This window comes from Meriones unguiculatus, chromosome 11 (assembly GCF_030254825.1).
Source record: "Meriones unguiculatus strain TT.TT164.6M chromosome 11, Bangor_MerUng_6.1, whole genome shotgun sequence".
Lineage (NCBI taxonomy): Eukaryota > Metazoa > Chordata > Mammalia > Rodentia > Muridae > Meriones > Meriones unguiculatus.
The window spans coordinates 39167777-39187316 of record NC_083359.1 but is presented as its reverse complement, the minus strand read 5'-3'; the positions used below and the strand labels follow the sequence as shown (position 1 = coordinate 39187316).

The window sequence follows — 19540 nt, the reverse complement described above, 5'->3', positions numbered from 1 at the left end:
GGCGGGTCTTCACTCAGAGGGCGGGAGGAGAGGACTAATGGTTCAGTGGGTGAAGCGGAGGGCCAAGAACGCTTTCTATTGGCCTATACAGTCGTCCGTTTGTGGGGGAGGCGGGAAAATAGGTGGGGCTAAAAGGGTGCGTGCGCAGACCACCTGGGCGTGGCTTCACCACTCTCCAATGGGCGGAGCTTCAGACAAGGACTGCCATTGGTCAGTACGGCCGTCCGTCAGCGAGGTGGCGTGGGCAGGGTGAAGGTGGGCTGCGCGCCAGCCAGGCCAAGACCTGATTCCTAGTGTAGAGAAGCAAGGTTGGGTGTAGAGCCGAGAAGTGACATCCTGATCCCTTGGCCCTGTTGCAGGTAAGTCCTACAGGGTCCGCCTGCGGTCACGGACTGATGGAAGGCAAGTTAGGGAGCGCCTGCAGTCCTGAGTGGTCCAGGACCAATCAGGGCACAGCAGCCCCTGTCCTCTTCCTTGCGTACTCAGGGAAAATCCATAACCTAGCGTGAAGTGTGTAGGGATGAGTTGGACAGTCAGGTTGTTTATCCCAGGTCGGGTCGGGGAGAACTCCCTCACCCCGAGTCCGGGGCAAATCAGAACCTCCTGACCTTGGCCAAACTCCCGTTCCTGAGCTGACACCCCTGGCCTGGCCCCTTGTGGAAGGCATAAAGGGTTCCGGCAGGTGCTGGCCCCAGTAAGTGTGCCCAGAGCTTGAGGTCCAGGTCAGGCACCCTCCCACCCCGGGCTCACTCCCGCCTGCGTGCAGCCCACCATGGAGCCTGGCAGCGTGGAAAATCTGTCCATCGTGTACCAGAGCAGCGACTTCCTGGTGGTGAACAAGCACTGGGACCTGCGCATTGATAGCAAGACCTGGCGGGAGACCCTGACCCTACAGAAGCAGCTACGGCACCACTTCCCAGAGCTGGCTGACCCTGACACCTGCTATGGGTTCAGGTACACAGCCAACACAGAGAGCCCCACTGCAGCATCCTTCCAGAGGATGCTGGGACACTGGACTCTGGCACAGAGGTGCTAACCAGAATACAACAGCCACTGCTGCTCCTCTGCCCCTTCCCAGGTTTTGCCACCAATTGGACTTCTCCACCAGTGGGGCTCTATGTGTAGCCCTGAATAAAGCAGCCGCAGGCAGCGCTTATAAGTGCTTCAAGGAACGGCGAGTTACCAAAGCCTACCTGGCACTGGTAAGTCCTGACCAGTTCCTGGGGTGCTGTGTATATACTCAAGGCTTCTAGCCTTCTCTGGTAGGCCCCTCTAACCCAAGCTCCATACCTGTTCCTGGGTAGGCTCCTTGGACATGCTCGTATGTGACCACCTAGAACTCAGCCGCTTCCTTCTCAGAGGTGGCAGTGTAGCGCAGTGAGCTGCCTGTGATGTCCTTGCTTGGCAGGTCCGGGGCCATGTCCAGGAAAGCCAGGTGACAATCAGCTATGCCATTGGCAGGAACAGTACAGAGGGGCGGACCCACACCATGTGCATCGAGGGCACACAAGGTACAGCGGTTTGCTAAGGGGCCCGTGGACATGACTCCGAACCATGCATGGATGGGAACAGCCGGACGTGTGGATTGGAGTTGGCTTATGCTCTAGGGCTGGCCCTGCTGACCCTCGCACTTGCCTTTGCATCCAGGTTGCGAGAACCCTAAGCCAAGTCTCACTGAGCTGCTGGTATTAGAGTACGGGTTGTATGCTGGTGACCCTGTGTCCAAGGTGCTGCTGAAGCCACTCACAGGTATGTCCAGGGCAGGGGAGGGCAGGGGAGGGCAGGGGTCTGGTCAGATAAGAAAAGATCTTGAGGTATAGGCATTGTGGCCTGCCCTCTGAGTGTATACCAGGTGTTTGGCAGAGCCAATAGCGAGATCTTTGTTGGTGCTTGCATGTTCCCTGGAGGTTTAACTGAACTCTAGCTAGACCAAGTGTCTCCCTAGCTGTGCACTCAACAATGGCCACCCCAAACCAATCTCTTGTCCTGAGTCCCAACATCTGATTTGTAGCAAGGGACAAATCACAAATGATAGCAAGGGCCTGGCCTACCCTGAACTGCCCTTCCTAGTAGCACAGATCTGCAAAGTAGCTACTCAGAGGCGTCTTTCTTTTTCTTGTTTTTGTTTTGTTTGTTCGTTTGTTGGCTGTTCTGGAACGGCCAGGCTGGCCTTGAACTCACGGAGATCCACCTACTTCTGCCCCCCAAGTGATGGGATTAAAGGCATGTACCACCACGGCCCAGCAATAAAAGACTGTGTAAACAAAGCGTGGTAGCAGATAGACATAACTCCAGCACTCTGAAGGTGTGGGCCCGTCCGAAAATCAGAAGTTTATGCCCCATCCTCGGCTACATGAAACTTTGTCACAAGGAAAGAAAAGGAAAAGCGGGCAGTGAGATGGCTCAGCAGGTGAAGGTGCCTTCCACCAAGCCTGACAACCTGAGTTCAAGTCCCAGACCCACATGGTGGAAGGAGAGAAAAGACCCTTAGGAGTGGAGGTGTCTTCTGGGCTGGGTGGTGGTGGTACATGCCTTTAATCTCAGGGTGCAGAGGCAGGTGGATCTCTGTGAGTTAGAGGCCACAGAGTGGGCTACAGAGTGAGTTTCGGGATAGCCGAGCTACACAGAGAAGGCCTGTCTCGGGAAGAAACAAGCAAACAAAAAAGTTGTCTTCTGACTTATTTTGTACAGCATAGCATCATGCAGGAACAAAATGCACACAAAATTAAAATGTGCTTTTAAAAAAAAAATTAAAGGCAGAAGGAAGAAAGTTGGGGGTACAGTTAGCTATAGAATGCTTGCCTGGCATGCACAAGGCCCTGGGTTCCATCCTCAGCAATGCAGAACACAACAGAAACCCAAGGGACTGCCAGGAAGCTCTAAAGCCACCACAGAGAACTTGCTGGATACTGTAAGAGCAAGGTAGGGATGTGACAAAGAATGGTTTGTCCCAGCCTGACCTCCCATCCCTGACCCCACAGGCCGGACACACCAGCTTCGTGTACACTGCAGTGCCCTTGGCCACCCTATCGTGGGTGACCTGACTTATGGACAGGCTGAGGACCAGGAGGACCAACCTTTCCGCATGATGCTTCACGCCTTCTACCTGCGCATCCCCACACAGGCTGAGTGTGTAGAGGCCTGTACACCTGACCCCTTCCTGCCTGCCCTTGATGCCTGCTGGAGTCCCCATACCTGCATTCAACCCCTTGAACAGCTCATCCAGGCCCTCAGGACTGACCCTGATCCCAACCCAATGGGTGGAGGCCCGAGGCCCTGCAGCCCCTCCAGCCCCCTGCCCAGGCCAGGTCGGCCCCCTCCTGAGACTGAGGCACAGAGAGCATCGTGCCTGCAGTGGCTGTCAGAGTGGACACTAGAGCCAGACAACTGAGACCCACGTGACTTTGGGGGTTGAGGGCTGCTAGACTCAGCAGCTAGGCAGCCATGATGTCTGAAAGACAGGGTACTTAGGTTGTAGGAGAGATGTCCAGTAGGCAAGTCTTCCTCTCTGCATTCCTCCAGGGGAAGCTAAGGCGTTTCCTCCTGGAACAGCTTTCTGCCTCATCAGCTTTACCCCAGTCAAGCCCCTAGTCAGGAGGGGCAAAGCCAGGAGCTGGGATCCTCCTGGGCCCCACAGTGCCTGAGAAGGGCCATCCTGCCATTAGCCTACCTGGACTCAGTCCCCTGCAGCCCCCAACCTGCCTCTTGCTGCCTGCCACTGTCATGTGCCTTTGCCTTTCTGAACTCTGCCAGAGGAGGCCTCACCCCCTCTGCCTGCATCCAGCGCTTGGCCCCAGTGCATGAGAGTGTGTTGGGGCATCTACAGAGGCAGCTTCCATGCATGCCCATCCCTCTAAACCTGGCACGGATGCTGTGGATTCCTGGCTGGAGCTTCCGCCATGTCACCAACCTGCCGGGCTTCCGCATAGCCATAGAGTGTCAAGATCAGCCTTTGGGTCCTTTCCTGAGAGCCTCTGGGTCTCACCTATCCACCACAACACAGCCACAGCACCCTGGCTGCAGCTAGGGTCTAGAATTAAGAATAAATGTTGGGTGATCAATCCTGAGAGTGACCACGAGTATATCTGATATGGGGTACCCTTGACCCTTGCTGGATCGGGCAGATCTCTAGCCCATGGCTGCTTAGCAGGACCTACTGCAGACCTTAGTTCATGCTGCTGCCCTTCCTTACCCCATAGGCAATAAGAAACTTGCAGTAAGGGCATGTGGCTGTTAGAAGGGACCAGAAACTGGGTCATATATCCAGTCCCCAGAAGGGCCCTCCCATCAGTGTCCCTAGGAGAGCCACTGTTGTTGGCCCACAGCCTAGGTGCCCAGAGTCCCAGCGTTCATAGGAGGGACATCACAAAGCCAGCATTCCCTCTGAGGTCACCTGGCTCCTGCTCAGTCCCTCCCCACTGCAGTGTCCTTGGCTACCCCTACACTGAACTACAGCTGCCATGATGGGCCAGAACCCACTGCCCACTAGAGCTTGATAAAGACTCCAAGGAAGTCAGGGCCGTGAGGCCCCTGAGCCAGTTGCTTCTACTTCCATTGCTTCAGTTTCGCAATCCGCAAAAGGAGAGCTTGGAATAGATTGAGAAGCCATGCCTGTCCCTGTTGAGCCGTCGATGGCCATTCATGAGCTTTATCTTTTCATGGGGAGATACAAGTCTTTTCTCTGTTTCCTCAGCCTCAGGATACCCCTCACTTAGCACAGGCCTAGTCATAGCAGTGACCTGGAGGGATGTCTGCAGACCCAGGAACTGGGCGCTCACCTCCCTGGCAGCCAACTCCAAAGCTCCAACCCTCAGCTCGGCAGCTGTCATACCTGTCGTCACCACACAGGGGCACTATTGGGTACTGTTACCAGCGCGTCTACCTGGATGGTAAGCAGTGTACTTTTGCAGCTTGTGACCTATAGAGCGTAGGGCTGGACCAACCTCACATCTTTGTGGTTTTCAGGGGTCCCTGCCACCCCTGAAAACTTCACAAAAGGCTTCCCTCAGGAAGTTCAGCACTGACATGCACATGGCAGAGATCTCAGGGCAGGGCCTGCATAAGGAGGTAAGCAGGACATAGCCATTGCCTCTGACAAAGGCCAGGCCAGCAGCTCCTTTCATCCACCAAAGGCAAATTTTCCCATTTCGAAGAGGAAACAAGGCATGGGGTTGTAGCTCAGCTCAGCATTCACACAACCCTGGGTTCCAACCTTTAGGCAAGCAAACAATCCTTTATGGGGTGGTGCACACCTGTAACCCCAGCACTCAGGAATTGGGAGCAAGAAGATCCCAAGTTCAAGGTCATCCTCAGCTACAGAACAGGTTGGAGGCCAGCCTGATAGAAGAGACCCTGTTTTTTTAAAAAGCATTTTTTTTGGAGGGGCTGAGAAGATGACTCGGTGGGCAGCGTGCTTGCTCCATACGTGTGAAGACCTAAGTTTCGATCCCCAGAACACACATAAAGCCAGGCACGGCACCTCACGATCACAACCTTCTACAGTGGCATGGGAGGTGGAGACAGATTCCTCAGAAGCGTGTGGGCCAGCCAGCCTGGTGTACACGACAGTGAACCGTAAGAGACTATCTCAAAGAAGGTGGAAGGCAAGGCAAGGACTGACACCTAACAACATACACAGGCAACACACACACAGATTATAAAGAAAAAAAAGCAAATCTGCGCCCCCGCCCCCTCTGCGGTAGGTGTGGTTCTGCTGGAGCAGGAAGCAAAGCAGTAACTGGCACCATGGTTAGCACCCTTCAGGGCACAGGCGCTCCGGGTGGCTCCCCTGAGGAACGTCCATGACCCAGCCCACTTTCCAAAGGACAGACCGGCAGTGGGAGCAAAAGAAGGTACCCTCATGTCACAGGCTCTACCAGACTTCAGCTGTGCCAAGCAGCCTAGGCAGCCACAGTACATCAGGCATGGCTTGCCATCAGCACCATAGTGCCCAGTGTGCGGGGTGGGAGAGGTCTCTGAACTATCACAATGGCCTGGAGCTGGGTGGAAAGTTGAGGCCACGGAGTAAGGAGTGAGATAGACGGGAAGGCGGACAGACAGGCAGACAGGAGTTGGAGGGAAGGCAGAACAGAAGCCCTGGGCAAGGACCTGCTCCAGAAAACACTCCACAACTATATCTGCCTAGAAAAATCCCAGTCAGTTTTCATGGTCTCCAATGACCCTCTGGACTTACCCACTTGTTCTAGCACCTGCTCCTATCCCAGGTAGGACATCCCCTAGCCGAGGCTCCAGAGTCCCAGTGGGGGATCCACCTTTCCACATCTACCCTCATCCTATGGTTATGACGTGGGCAGGGATCAAAGGATATAGAGCCACTATACCAGGCTTCCTGGAGGAGGGCCTTTCTAAGACAAAGCCAGCCTGGCCAGCACTCCAGGCAGGGTCAGGTAAGGGTGGGCAGGGCGCTAAAGGCCTTGCCCAGGGCTCTCTAGGGATGGCATTTACTGTGTGCCCTAGAGCCACTCGCTCAGCTCTTCCAGGCCCCATTTTCTCATCTGGAAAACAAAGATTTGAACTAGCCCAAGGCTGTAGTGGAGTTGGTTAGCTATAAACCAGGAGAGATAGATAGGATGTGGCCCCATCACCAATAACTCTCCTGCTATGATCATTTGCTGTACCGGGCCTATGAATGCCCTAGAGGCCAATCCCACATTGAGCAGCTTAGTATCTGGCCTCTGTCAAAGCCAGAATATGGGAAGTCTCCTCCAGCCTACCTGGGCCCTGAAGGTAGGTCCCACCACATGACACCTCTTCCTGGCAGGCGTCTCAGTGTCCAGAGCAGCCTTTTCAGCCAAAGCAGGGATGTAATTCGGTGGTAGAGCACTTGCCTAGCATGCTCAGGGTCCAGGTCCTAGATTTAATACCAGGACAACAAACAAATACAAACACAAAAACAACTCCTTAGCCAAAACCTGTTCCCAGGTCAGCGCTGGAGTCAGAGCGCCAATGGCAGTCTGTCCCTGACCTCAGGTCAGTGCTGGGGCTCAGGGTCAGCCTGTGCTCTCTACTTGGGACACTTTCCCAAACCTGTTCCCAGGACCCTGCCCCTCCAGTATGGAAGCCCCTAAACCTCAGTGGCCCTCACTGCCGCTAAATGTAGCTGCTGGGAACCACTATGTCAGCTACACTGGTCCAGGTGGAAGCCCAGGAGCCCTGTGAGACCCACCAGGAGCAAGACTCTGAACCGGCCAAGCCACCTGAACTCACCCCTAACCGACACACACCAGGCAGGACTCCCGGGACTCCTGGATTCCACAGCTGCCAGCCTCTCACCGGACAGCAAAGCAGGCTTGCTGGTCACGTGATATTTTGGGTGCCAACAGTGACCATGTAGCTTCAGACCGACACTACAGGGCTCAAGGCCCTGGAGCCTTCTTGCCCTCCACAGCCCCTTCCAAAGTAAGAGCTGCAAGTAGGTCATGGTCAGTGCCAGAAGCCAGGGGTCAGCCCAGGACACTCAGAACCCATCTGCTTCAGCCCAGAGGCAGTTTTCCAAGACACAGTCCAGCAGGTAGGCTGGGAAGTCCCCCTTGCAGACCTTCCTCTTACCTAGCCCTCTCAGAGGCTTGCCTGGTGGAGCCATCATCTTGGCCCTGGTGCTAATGATTGTGCTAATGAGGTTTTGGCAGCAGCTTTCAAGCCCTGAGTAGAACCATAGCCTGGAATAGGTGTCCATTGTATGCCTCTCTGCATGCTTTCCCTGCCCCACAGCCCACATGCCTGCATGATACTGTGCTTTAGCACCCACGGAATGGCCGTGCCCAGCCACCATACTTGTCTGTGTGTGCCTAATGTCCTGTGTGGGGACAGCTTCCGTGTCTTCACTCCAGGGTCTCACAGCCTGTGCGGAATGAGAAACACCTGTGTGCACAGAGACTCGTGTGAATTCAGGCCGCCCCTCATCACACCCTGAATGAAGCTGGGCCTCGAGGGGAAGGTGTCTGCTGGGTACCTGCCAACCCTGAGCTCAGCCTGAGCTTCTCCTGGGGCTGAAGAGCAGGTGCATACCATGTCTAGGGCCCGAGGGGTTGATACAAGCATCACCTGGCACAGCCTAGTCTCCTCCCCACAGGCCTGCCTGGAAGATGTCACGGTCAGAGTGGATTGACAAGGCAGGGCAGTCGCATGCTGCCTACCGGACCAGGTTTGCAGATGAGCGGGAACCGTGACAGCTCTCCACACAGCAGCTCCGCATCCTGGGGCGTAGCTGCAAGGATTGAGACTCTGAGCCTGGATCACTGGCAAAACCTGATCTACCATATCCTGTGGCTGTCCGCTCAGGAGTAGCCTCTTCTCTGGGCCCTGGATAGGACCTTCACTACCAGAGACCATATTCCTACTCAGGTAAGATCTGTGAGGACAGAGAGACCTACCAGACTACAGGGTTGCAGGCTGTTAGGCATCTGAGCCTGTGTTGCCCGCTACACAGGGCAGTAACCTTCCTGGGTGCCTGTTGGGCCACACACAGTCAGAAGGTCGTAGGGCTGGTTAACTCATCAGACTGTCCACTCTGTGGTGGGGAAAATCGGTGGCACAGGGCAGCCCCACAGTTCTGGCTGTGCCCCCTCTTGTCCTCTAGAGGCCAGATCTCAGGGACAGCTGTTGTCTAAGGTTTGGGCCACAAGGTGTGGGGACACGTCTCCCCCACTGCTGGGAGATTTGCTGTTTGTGAGATCTGCTAATTGGAGACAATACACCCGTGGCTCCCGGGGGCCCAACCTGTGATAAGAAAGCCAGATCCACTAGCTCCCCTCCCCTGCCACTCCCTGTCGTTGTGACGCTGATTTGTGGGGCTGCTTTCTTCCCCAGGCAGGGTCAGGCACCCTGCAAGATGTCAGTGCTGGCTTGCTTTCCCCCTTTCCATCTCCCGTGAAGCTAACTTGTGCCACTCCCCATCTCATCTCCAGCTAGGCCTGGACCTACAACCCACAGCCTTCCGGCTTCCCTGCCCTGAAACACTTCAGCCAGGATGATCAGAACCTTCCGACAGTCAGCTATGGGCTCCAGAGTGGGTGAGAAAACATTTCTCCACAGAGGGGGATGCCCTGGGCCCTGGGATGGCTATGGGTCATATTCCTGAAGAGGTGGGGATTCTTCTTGCTCTGGACACCTACCCACATGAACCCAGACTTGGGGACCTGCTGTAAGGGAAGGAAGGGAGGAGCATGAGGACCCCTATACACAGGTGGTTTGAAAGAGCATCGGAACCACAGTCCGACCAACACAGCCCTAAGGGGTCCTAGTGTGGACAAAGCAGGGCGTAGACCAGATGTCAACCAAGCCCTCTTTGGTAGTCTCAGCGTAAACCAGGCCAGGCCCCATGGAGGCAGGGGAGAGAATGGTCTGCAAAGGACATCAGAGTATGGCCATCTTCCATAGGCCCTGTTACTGCAGCCTAAGAGATTTTGCTAACGGCCTGCTCTGTCTGAACAGCAAGAGAAGCGTTGCTGGAAACCCGCCCCTTCCCCTGGGCTGGGAGACCCTTTCAGGTCCCACTGTAGTAGCAAGCAGCTTGGAAGAACATGGAGCCAAACCTCTGTCTCTGAGTTTTGGGAGTCTCGGTGAGAAGTGGGTCACAGGGAGCCTCTACTCATGCCCTCACTGCCACTCTGTTGCAGGTTCCCTGGTGAGTCTGGGCCTCACCCTCTTCCTGTCCCTCACTGCCCACTGCTCTGGTCCTCAGACTAAGGGCTTCCCCAAGGGAGGGCTGAATGCTAGTGAAGCCACCACATGGGTCAGGTGAGCAAAACCTAAGCTGGGCAAACTGTTTTCTGAGAGGAGGAGTGGTCCTGAGTCCTCTGTTGGTGGGCACAGGAGAGGGGCCATGTCCAGGGTCTGCCCCTAAGGCTCAGACAGGGCCACTGTTTGCCACCTCTGACCTAGAGGGCCGAGCCTGGCTTTAGTGCCACTTGTTGGCTAGCCTGCTTCCCGGGTCCAGTGTCAACAGTGTGGGCATGATCACAAGACACCTCAACGATCAGAGGCTTATAGCCTCAGCCAGTCCCCCCCAGCTTTCCCGCTTGGAGCACTAGGCCATCACCCCTACTGCTTGGACAATGCCTAGGGCCTTCAAAGCCATCGCTGTTCCCCTAATCACTTCAGCTTAGTCATTTTCTTCTGTCCAGGGCTCTCAGTCCTGAGCTTGGCTTTTTCCCTATTTCTTGGGAGTGATGACCATCAATGGGCCAATCAGCTAATGAGGTGATTGGCCAGGCAGGACCAGGGTCACAAGTGATCCTAGCCAAGCCTGGGTTGGTATCAGAGATGCCCTCCCACCAATAGGTTTTTGTTGTTGTTGTTGTGTTTTGTTTTTAATACAATACCCTAAGAAAGGTCTAGAGGATGACCTCACCCAGGGTCATCCAGCATATGATCCCATACCTTTCAGTAACTATCTGGACTGGTCCAAGCCAGAGCTCAAACTCAGCTGAGCCTGAGCCCCAGAAGTGATGGCAGGAGCCATGTTAAGGCCCCATCCAGTTGAGAGCCTGGCCCTAGCAAGGTCCTTTAGGATGGATGGATAGAATGAAGAAAGGAAGGAAAGAAGGGAAAGAAGGGAAGGAGAAAGAAAAAGAAAAGAAAGAGAAAGAAAGAATCTTGTCTGGAACAGGCACTCCCTGCCTCCTACTCTCTCAGTGGTAGAGATGGCTGGGATGCAGGGCCCCTTGCAGTAGCCAAAGCCTTCCTTGCCTTTCTTTGTGGGTCTTCCCTCTTGGACCCAGCACGGCCCCCTCTTTCTACACAGGGACAACACCTCCCTCCTGCAAAACTTTTGGTGCTTGCCAGCCAGCCAGCTGCCCCGGGAACAGCTCTCCACTTTAATCAGAAGCCTGGCTTCACAGAGGGTTCCACTCAAGGCCTGGCAGGTAAGTGCTTCAAGGGCAGAGGAAGCGTCCAGGTGTTGCAGGCTAACTGGGACACTGGGTTAGACAGGGAGAGGGGCAGTTCTGCAGGCACTTAGGGGTGGGCACACAGCTTCCCTGAAGCAAAGGGCTGTCTCCAAGTCCTCCTGCCAACCTCGAAACCACCTAGAATGGGAGTTGGTGGTGGCCCCTGTGTGACAAGTAGTCCGGCCCTGCTGAGGAAACTCTTCCTCTATGGGTGATGAGCATGAGCACCCACACTGGGTGGTTCCAACACGTTCCAGCCAGGCTGCCCACAGGGTCGAGGGCTTGTCTGCTGCCTCCGGTCCCTCCCTAAGCTCACCTAGGATGTGAGGTCTCCTTGGGGTAATCCAGCCCTGGGGCTCTCAGTAAGGATCTTTCCACCTCTCTTCCAATGGGGAATACAGGAACCTGAGCTGTGAGAGGCCAGCTGAGCCCACTTGGCCCCATATCAGCCATCATCTCCCCAACTTAACAGGAAAAAAAAAAAAAAAAAAAAAGAAGAGCTAGACAGAATGGCATGGGCCTTCAACCTCAGCACTTGAGGGGCTGAGCAACAGGACTAAGTAGAAGATCCCTTTTTTTTTTTTTTAAGATATTCCTTAAAATGTGTGCACGTAGCCTCAGAGTGTCCAGATACACATTGCACAAACTAATAGAAGGGAAGGAGAAATGGGTAAATCCACTGTGGTAGCCAGCGATGTCGGCTGCCTGTCAGGACAGGTCAGGTAGAACGGAGAAATCAAGAACAACCCAGAGAAGCTCATTCAGCAGCTCAGCCAGGTGCCTGGAGCTGATAGGTGTGGACAACTTTATCCCTCAACAACAGAACACATGCTTCTTACCAAGACGGACGCATCCCTGGCTCTAAGATCCACCTTCCCAAACCCTGCACTGCAGAAAGCACCCAGTGTCTGCTCTCGGAGCACAACCAACTTAGAACGAGAGATGAGTTACAGAAAGGTGGATGGGAAATTCCCTAATTCTTGGAAATTGAACAACACTCTTGATTTCTGAGACAGGGTTTTTCTGTAGAGCCCTGGCTGTCCTGGAACTTGCTCTGCAGATCAGGCTTGCCTTGAACTCACAGAAATCCACCTGCCTCTGCTTCCTGAGTGCTGGGATTAAAGGCATGGGCCATCACCACCTGGCTGAACAACACTCTTCAAAACGGCCGTCTTGCCACATGTGTGTATGTACCTTACATACACACACATGCAGAAATCAGAAGAGGGCATGCGATGTGCCAGAACTGAAGTTACGGATAGTTGTGAACCACTGTGTTTATGCTGGGAATTGAACCCAGATCCTCTGGAAGAGCAGCTGACACTCTGCTTAGCCATCTCTCCAGGCCATGAACAGAACTCTCGAGATTTTTTTTTTTCTGGCAGTGAGGTCTCATTTATCCTCGCTTGGTCTTAAAACTCACTGTGTAGCCAAGGATAGCGTTAACACTTTTTCTTTTAGATTTTTTTAATGCAATATATATGAGTGCTTTTCTGCATATATGTCTATGTATCACGTACGTGTGCAGCTCTGGAAGGAGCCAGAAGAGGCCATTGGATTCTGTGGAACTGGAGTTACAGACAGTTGTTGACCGTCATGTAGATGCTGTGAACCACACTCAAGTTCTCTGCAGGAACAGCAAGCATTCTTAGCCACCTACCATCTCTCCGGCCCTCAGCCCTGAACTGAAACTCCTAATCTCCCTGCCCCCACCTTCCAAGGACTTGGGTTACAGGTGTGCAGTGCCACATCTGGCATCAAGACAATTGTCAAAGTGTTTTGAGCTAAATGAAGATAAAAGTACGGCCTGCCATGCTCAGTTATACTGTAACCCCAGCACTCCGGAGGCTGATGCCAGAGCATGTATGCAAACACACACACGCCACCACAATAAATTAAAAAAAAAATTTTATGTTTAAAAAAACTATCTAAACTCAACAGTGTAGTCTTCTACCAGGAAACCAGGGCAAGATGAGAAATAGACATCTAAAAGAAGAGACAGAAAGATGAACACCGGAGGTAAAAATGAATGAAGCTGGAAGGAAATCAGCAACACCAGAAGCTGCTCCTGTGGAAAGGTGACGAGCCTCTAGCTCCCTGAGAGGGGAAAGACACAGTTTACTGATAGCGGAAGCAATCAAGGTCTTTGTGGCACATCCCTTGACAATAAAGGGGTTGTAAAGAAATATCTGTGCTCACAGATGTGACATGAAGGACATGAACCAGTTGTGAAAGGCAGGTATGTCGGTACCCACACGGGGAGCATAGAGACAGCCTCTCACGGTAGGCATATGGTGCTATATGCTTGTCACCTCAGAAGCCAGGAGAATCTTCAGTTCAAGGTCAGAAGGCTACATAGTGAAACACCTAGAAAGGAACAAACGAACGAACGAGCAAGAATCAGCACTTTCTAGGCAGACCTAAGCCACCTTTAACATTTGAGGCACCAATCACTTAGGTGAGTGTCATACCTGTTCACAGTGGAACAATTGCAGTTCTAATTTGAATATCTCTAGATATATATATTTTTTGAAACAGGGTCTGTACAAAGCTTTGGTTGCCCTAGAACTCACTGTGTAGACCAGACTGGCTTCCAGCTCACAGAGATCCACCTTCCTCTGCATCTAGAGTGCTGGGATTAAAGGTGTGACGAACCTCCACACCTGTTTCACCTCTGGCTTTTAACCACAGTTCGTCCATTTTCTTCTCTCAGGACTATGTCTCAGGCCTTGCTTTTTCCACCTGCTTTCTCATTTCTGTGCTACTGCAGGATTTTTCTCACTCGCATCTCCAATTCCTCCTTAAAGTGTGCCTTCTGCTGAGTGGGGTAGGGGCTGAGCAGCGTCCCCCCAGGGCCAGTCCACACTGGACAGACAGTGACCTGCCGCCCAACCTCTGCCCCTGCTCAGCTCAGCTGTTTGGCCAACCTCGCTGCGCGGCTAGGCCTTCAGGATGACTTCGAATTCCACCCACCCAACCTCCTGCTTTTCTACAAGTGAGTATCTCTGCCTTGACTTTCTCGGCAGTGATTGGACCACCCTCGAGACACCGGGAAGGCTGGCAGGAGGCCCAGTCCTGCCTTCCTGACATCCTTTCACTTGTCTTCAGTCTGAGCCAGGTGAAGGAAGCCAACTGCCGGGCCTTCATTCATCACGCTGCCCAAGGGGACACCACGCTGCTGGCCAACTTGCCCAACCAGAGAGTTGCCCTGCAGCGCACAGCCTTGGCCTGTCTGGTATGTGCCTCGGGTGGGGACAGGACTGAGCAGTGAGGTCCACTCACACGTTGAGCACTGACCTACTGTCCCTGCAGGGGGGACCCCACCTACAGCTCAGTGCATCAGACCTGGGGCTTCTTGGGGTCCTGGTATGTGACATGGAGGCACCACAAATTGTGACTGCAGACCCCCGTGTGCTGAAGAACCTGCTTCGCTGCCCAAGGCTAACTGTCACGCAGACTGCTGCCCTCAACACCCTGCTGGCCAGTGGGAAGACACAAATTGGGTGGGTGGAAGGTCCAAGGATCAGAGTTTGGGGAGTGGGGGAAAACAGGGAGGCTAGAGGGGCTTTTTTCCTTGGGATATGATGGGAGGGAGCTTGAGGTAGGAACCCAAGATGGCAGTGATGCCTTCCTGCACTCTTGCCAGCCTTGGCCAGACTCTGACATTACAGGTTGAAGCAATGAGGTACAGGGTTAAGGTTGCTTCCCACCACCTAGGGTTCTTAGCAAGACAAACCCCTAAAACTGGGTGGGCACTGGCCAGTGATTAAGAGCCTATGAATACTCTTTCAGCCTGCTTAGGGGATGGGGTGGCATATTAGATGCCAACACGGCACCTTTTCCCATGTACCAGGCCTCCTGGCTCCTGGAATGTGGAGGGGCTACAGGCCCTGGGACCTCTGGCCACCTACATCAGGCCTCACCTGTGGGAGAAGGTGCAGGAGGTAGGAAGGTACCGGGAGTGGGACTGGCTGTGGGCACATTATCAATCCATCCAGGACCATGAGTGCCAAACAGCCACTCTGAGCTCAAGTGGTGGCCCTGGGTGCTCCTGTCACAGCACATAGGGCCTGTGTGGTGGTGGGGTGAGGGAGGACTAGGCTGACCCTTCCTATGACTGGGCATAGACACACTTGCCTCTGCCAGGCTGTGGGCTTGGACTTCTTCCGCAGTGTGGTGGCTGCTTGCCGGGCAGGCCAGCTGAGCAGGCGCGATGCCCAGCGCTTCATCACCAACTTCCTGGAGTCCCAGGCTAATTCAGTGTCCTCAAGGCCCAAGCGGCGCACAGGTCAGTGTGACCACTGTGTACTAGGGACACTATCCTTCCCCCAATCTGGATTCCTAACCTTGGCCTAGTCTGGGCCAAGCTCTTGGCTCGAGACCAAGAATGAGGGGCAAGTCGAGGTCTGGTTATGATCAGAAGTAGAGTGGGCTGGGCTTGGGGACCCCTTGAGGGGCTGAGGCAAAAGGATCTTAAGTTTGAGGCCAGCTTGGAATACGTAGCAAGACTCTGCCCTGCAAAAGCAGACAAGATCAAAGTGGGGGCCAGGGTTAAAGCTGGGTCCCAAAGCCAGCAAATTGTCAGCTCAAGCCTTTGTCTGCCAGCCTCTGCTCATCAGCACACCTTGCAGGGAGATCCTGTGTCCGTGGCAACATCACAGCAGCCACCCTGCACGATGACCTCTTCCTGGTGCACTATGACTGCGCCCAGCTGGAGTCCTGCCTGGGCACACGTGTGCTCAGGGCCAACCTGGACCCCTTGCTCCAACACCCCCTGCCTGAAGAGTGCCAGCGTGTCGTCAAAGCCAAGCTCACTCAGGTGTGTGGACGGTGTCTATGGGGTGGGGGCTGGAGGACTCAGCTACAGCATGAACTGCCCACCTGCCTCAGATCTACCCCCATGGCGTTCCTGAGGACCAGCTGCGCCTCATCACCTCGCTGGTGTACCTCTACTCCCTCGCTGAAATAGGCCAGTGGAACATCACGTCTGGAGACACCGTGATGGTCCTGCTGGCCTCAGACGTGGCTCTGGACAACCAGACAGAGGTGAGGGTGGAAGCTGGGGGGTGATGGGGCGGAAGCTGGCCGGTCTGGTTGGCCCGGACCTGCTCAGTCTGGCCCTGCCTCCAGGCAGTTCTTCAGAGGTTCTTGGACCATAACGGCAAGGTCACTGGCGCTCTTCTGGTGGCCATCGGGGGTTCCCGTCTCTGCTGGATGAGCCTCAAGCAGATCCAGATCATCCAGCCCTCAGAGTTCCGGTGAGCCTCCCAGCCAAACACCGTCCCAGCATGAGGCTAGGGAGGGGGGTGGAGTGTCCAAGCCATGCCATCAGAGATTTATTGGACCACCATTTTAAAAATGTCACAAATGGTAAGGGAGACAGCTCAGCCTGTAAAATGCTTGCTGGACAAGCACAGGGACCTGAATTCAGACCTCCAGCAGCCAACAAAAAGCTGGAGATGACAGCCAGCTGGGGAAACCGAGACAGGAGGATCCCTGGGGCTTTCTGGCCAGCCAGTCTAGCTGAAGTGATGAACCCCAGGCCAGTGTCCCAAATAATAATTTCTGTTGAGGAAGACACCTGAAGTCAAGCTCTTAGATGCACAGGCTCACGCATGCATTCACGCATGTACGCAGGCATGCACACACCAAAGAGAGTTAGCAAGATGGTTCAAAGCATAAAGGTGCTTGCCACAAAGATTTAGAACCTGAGTTTGACCCCTGGGTCCCGCTCGGAGAAGGCAAGTACTGACTTCCTCAAGCTGTCCTCTGACCCTCACACGCATACCTGGGTCCCGCGCGGAGAAGGCAAGTACTGACTTCCTCAAGCTGTCCTCTGACCCTCACACGCATACCTGGGTCCCGCGCGGAGAAGGCAAGTACTGACTTCCTCAAGCTGTCCTCTGACCCTCACACGCATACCGTGGTGCCCACACACGTGCACACACACAAATACTATAAAAAAATAAGAAAAGCATAAAATGGAGAAAAGGAAGCATCACAAACTGAGTGAACGTAAAATAAGGAATATGCTCTCTAAGACTTCTAGAGTCCAGAAGTGCAAAGTCAAGACACCCACAGGCCCAGGCCCCTCTGAACCTCACAGGAAGGTCTGTCTTGCCCTTACCAGGGTGTCTCTATCTAAAAGCCCCAACCTGTTGTAAAAACACCAGGATGTGGGTTTAGGGCCAACCGAGGAACTTCCTCTTCTACTCTGATTTCATCCACCAAGAATTTCTTATTTCCAAATAAAGCCACTTTCTGAGGTACCGGTGGATTTAAATTTGGGGGATTATACTTTCACCCAGTGCAGAGGGCAAGAAGAAATCTGTGTCTCAAGGGGTGGAGGCTACACTCAGTGGTCCAGGCCAGGGGCTTTCATCCTACTCATCTCCCTCATCCCACTCCCAGGCTGGCGGGGGCTCCAGACATCTCTCTCTGCCCTCAGAGTCGGAAGGATGCGCTCTTTGCCAAGGCTCACGAGGTCTTTAGGAACGCCAGTAGCGTAGGAGAGTACTACTATTTAATGCGCCCCTACCTCGGTGAGCCCTGCTCTGTGCCGCCTCTTCCCCTCTGCCTCTTATTAATATACCCCGCCCTTTGCCCTGCTCATCACCCCACACACAGGTCCTCTGGCTCTTTGTCTGTCTTTCTCTAGGTGGTGCCCCCTTGGAGGAACTTCAATACCTGGCCCAGGCCAACATCTCCATGGACATTGATACCTTCACCAACCTCAACCCCCTCATGCTGAAGGTGGGCCCAGGGGCTACCTCTGTTTTGCTTTATTGAGATGTGGTCTTACTCTGTAGCCCAGGCTGGCCGGGAACCCACAATCTTCCTGCCTCAGTGTCTTGAGGGCTGGGGTTACTGACATACACCACAATGCCTGGCTGGGAACCCCAGGTCTCAGGCCCATGTGTCCGGAAGCCAGAGGAGTTCAGATGGCATGTGACCTCTGTGCCTCATGGTCCCCATCCTGCTCAATCCTGGTGACAGCACCAATCTCGCTGGGTCCTTGCCAGGGGAAGGAAGCCCCGTGGATCCTCACACCTCCCCCCCAAAGCCCCTGGATTTGTTTGCAGAACATGGGTGTGGACAACGTAAGAAATCTGCTGGGCCAGAATGTGGGGGACCTGCGGAAGGCCCGAAACCATCCAAATGTCGTCCTGTGGATGAACAGCCACAACATGTCAGACCTCTCGGAGATGGGCTTGGACACCAGTCCCACACTGACCTATGTGACCAACAGGCCCCCTAACACTGCCTACTCACCATCCAATTTGGACCACACCTTGGATCCGCTGGGGAATGATGTTGCCCCTGCCTCAGGTAAGGTCCACGCCTCTCATTCCCATCCTCTGCAAGACCCCTGGCTGTCCCTTTCATTTGTCTCCTAGAATCTATCATGGGTCACAGGTGACACAGATCATTTTACCTGTTGGACCATCTATAGTGACACAATTGCCTCGTCCAAAACCTATCAAACCAGGACCAAGCCTGGTGGCCCGGGATTGTAATCCCAGCTACTTAGGAGGTAGAGAGTGGAGGATTGCAAGTTCAAGACCTGCCTGAGCTGCAGAGCAAGTTTACCTGCTTCAAATATATATAATTTGGGGGAAGGAGAGCTGGGGCTGTAGCTCAGTGGAAAGAACTTGCCTAGCCAAGTGCAAGGGACCAGGTTCAATCCTCAGCACCACAAAAACAAAATAAATGCCCCTCTCAAACCCAGACTACAAAAAGGGACTGGGCTGAGACCAGAAGAGCAGCCATGGATGGGGTCTTTACTGACCCTTCTAGCTGCCAACCACCGCAGAGGGAAGGATGCTGCATAGAAGAGACTCTGTGGGTTTCTTCCAATCAGGGCCAATGTGTCCCTTCCTTGTTCCACCTGCAGGAAGCCCTCCAGTTCATCTGGGGTACCTGTCACTTGCCATGGCTCTGCCTTCCAGTCTCCTGTGGCTGCTACTGTGTCAGGTGCCTTCAGGACCAATGGGCACTGTTCACAGGACACTAAGGGGGACACTAAGGCCCTGGCGGTTGCCAGTGGCACTGACCCAGGGCAGTCAGACCCCCGAACATCAGGAGAGATGGAGCTGCTAGATGGAACAAGACACCTGCTCAAGCTGAAGTACATGACCCAGGTCCCAGGGGACATGCTGTGTCCCCCATCCTAGGAGGGTGGCCCTGGCACACACCTCAGCTCCCAGGACCTGCCCAGCTACAAGGACAAGTTGGTAGGAGGAGACGGGGTCCAGATCTTCTGGCCTATTCCAAGACAAGTGGGACTTGGTGTCACTTGGTGTTACTGCCCTCACCAGTGGTTCTGAATAAAGCACAGGGCTATTATTGTACAGCCTGTCTCTGCTAAGGCCTTGTTGGGAACAGAATCATCTTGGTGGGACCTAGACCGTGGAGGCCTCCCACTCTCCTCAGCTGGAGTCTCAGGATTTCCACTACCTTGGAGATGTCAGCAATCACATCAGGAAGGCCTTGAATAGCTACCCCCTGCCTGGGGTCCATTTTTTCATTCCTCTTTCTTCAACAGTGGGAGGGATGAATGAGGGGAGCTGTGTTTGTGTGATCATAAGAAACTCCAAGGTCATTCTCTCGACTGGTCTTGGAAACACTAC

General features: G+C 54.1%; 2 protein-coding genes across 6 annotated transcripts; both read left to right on the top strand.

Moving 5' to 3' along the window:
• The first annotated feature begins 181 nt into the window (after positions 1 to 181).
• Rpusd1 (RNA pseudouridine synthase domain containing 1) lies at positions 182 to 4067 on the top strand. 3 transcript variants are annotated; one of them, XM_021637109.2, is made up of 6 exons: positions 182 to 359; positions 767 to 954; positions 1079 to 1202; positions 1409 to 1511; positions 1648 to 1749; positions 2982 to 4067. In XM_021637109.2, the coding sequence occupies exons 2-6, from the start codon at positions 773 to 775 to the stop codon at positions 3389 to 3391; spliced, it is 921 nt and encodes a 306-aa protein (XP_021492784.1). In that variant the 5' UTR covers positions 182 to 359; positions 767 to 772; the 3' UTR covers positions 3392 to 4067. The 3 variants fall into 3 exon arrangements, with proteins under 3 accessions (XP_021492784.1, XP_060219942.1, XP_021492785.1); XM_021637110.2 differs by lacking the exon at positions 767 to 954 and having other exon boundaries at positions 203 to 359; XM_060363959.1 differs by lacking the exons at positions 767 to 954; positions 1079 to 1202 and having other exon boundaries at positions 200 to 359.
• Positions 4068 to 4201: 134 nt separating this feature from the next.
• On the top strand, positions 4202 to 19263 carry LOC110548657 (mesothelin-like protein). Of its 3 annotated transcripts, none has more exons than XM_060363956.1 (17): positions 4202 to 4889; positions 7851 to 8364; positions 8928 to 9032; positions 9639 to 9759; positions 10766 to 10886; positions 13820 to 13905; positions 14019 to 14145; positions 14223 to 14413; positions 14764 to 14854; positions 15057 to 15198; positions 15542 to 15729; positions 15801 to 15956; positions 16041 to 16168; positions 17322 to 17452; positions 17569 to 17663; positions 17993 to 18239; positions 18805 to 19263. In XM_060363956.1, exons 3-17 carry the CDS (start codon positions 8990 to 8992, stop codon positions 19008 to 19010), a joined length of 2073 nt encoding a protein of 690 aa, XP_060219939.1. In that variant the 5' UTR covers positions 4202 to 4889; positions 7851 to 8364; positions 8928 to 8989; the 3' UTR covers positions 19011 to 19263. The 3 variants fall into 3 exon arrangements, with proteins under 3 accessions (XP_060219939.1, XP_060219940.1, XP_060219941.1); XM_060363957.1 differs by lacking the exon at positions 4202 to 4889 and having other exon boundaries at positions 4900 to 8020; positions 8093 to 8364; XM_060363958.1 differs by lacking the exon at positions 4202 to 4889 and having other exon boundaries at positions 4900 to 8364; positions 8932 to 9032.
• Positions 19264 to 19540: the final 277 nt, after the last annotated feature.

Excerpts from the sequence above, each read along its gene's own strand:
- Rpusd1 (XM_021637109.2), top strand. The coding sequence starts at position 773 with ATGGAGCCTGGCAGCGTGGAAAATCTGTCCATCGTGTACCAGAGCAGC. Across the intron at positions 1,512-1,647 it reads GTGCATCGAGGGCACACAAG|GTTGCGAGAACCCTAAGCCA; the intron begins GTACAGCGGTTT and ends CTTTGCATCCAG. Across the intron at positions 1,750-2,981 it reads GCTGCTGAAGCCACTCACAG|GCCGGACACACCAGCTTCGT; the intron begins GTATGTCCAGGG and ends CTGACCCCACAG.
- LOC110548657 (XM_060363956.1), top strand. The coding sequence starts at position 8,990 with ATGATCAGAACCTTCCGACAGTCAGCTATGGGCTCCAGAGTGG. Across the intron at positions 14,414-14,763 it reads AGTGGGAAGACACAAATTGG|GCCTCCTGGCTCCTGGAATG; the intron begins GTGGGTGGAAGG and ends CCCATGTACCAG. Across the intron at positions 18,240-18,804 it reads TGATGTTGCCCCTGCCTCAG|GAAGCCCTCCAGTTCATCTG; the intron begins GTAAGGTCCACG and ends TTCCACCTGCAG.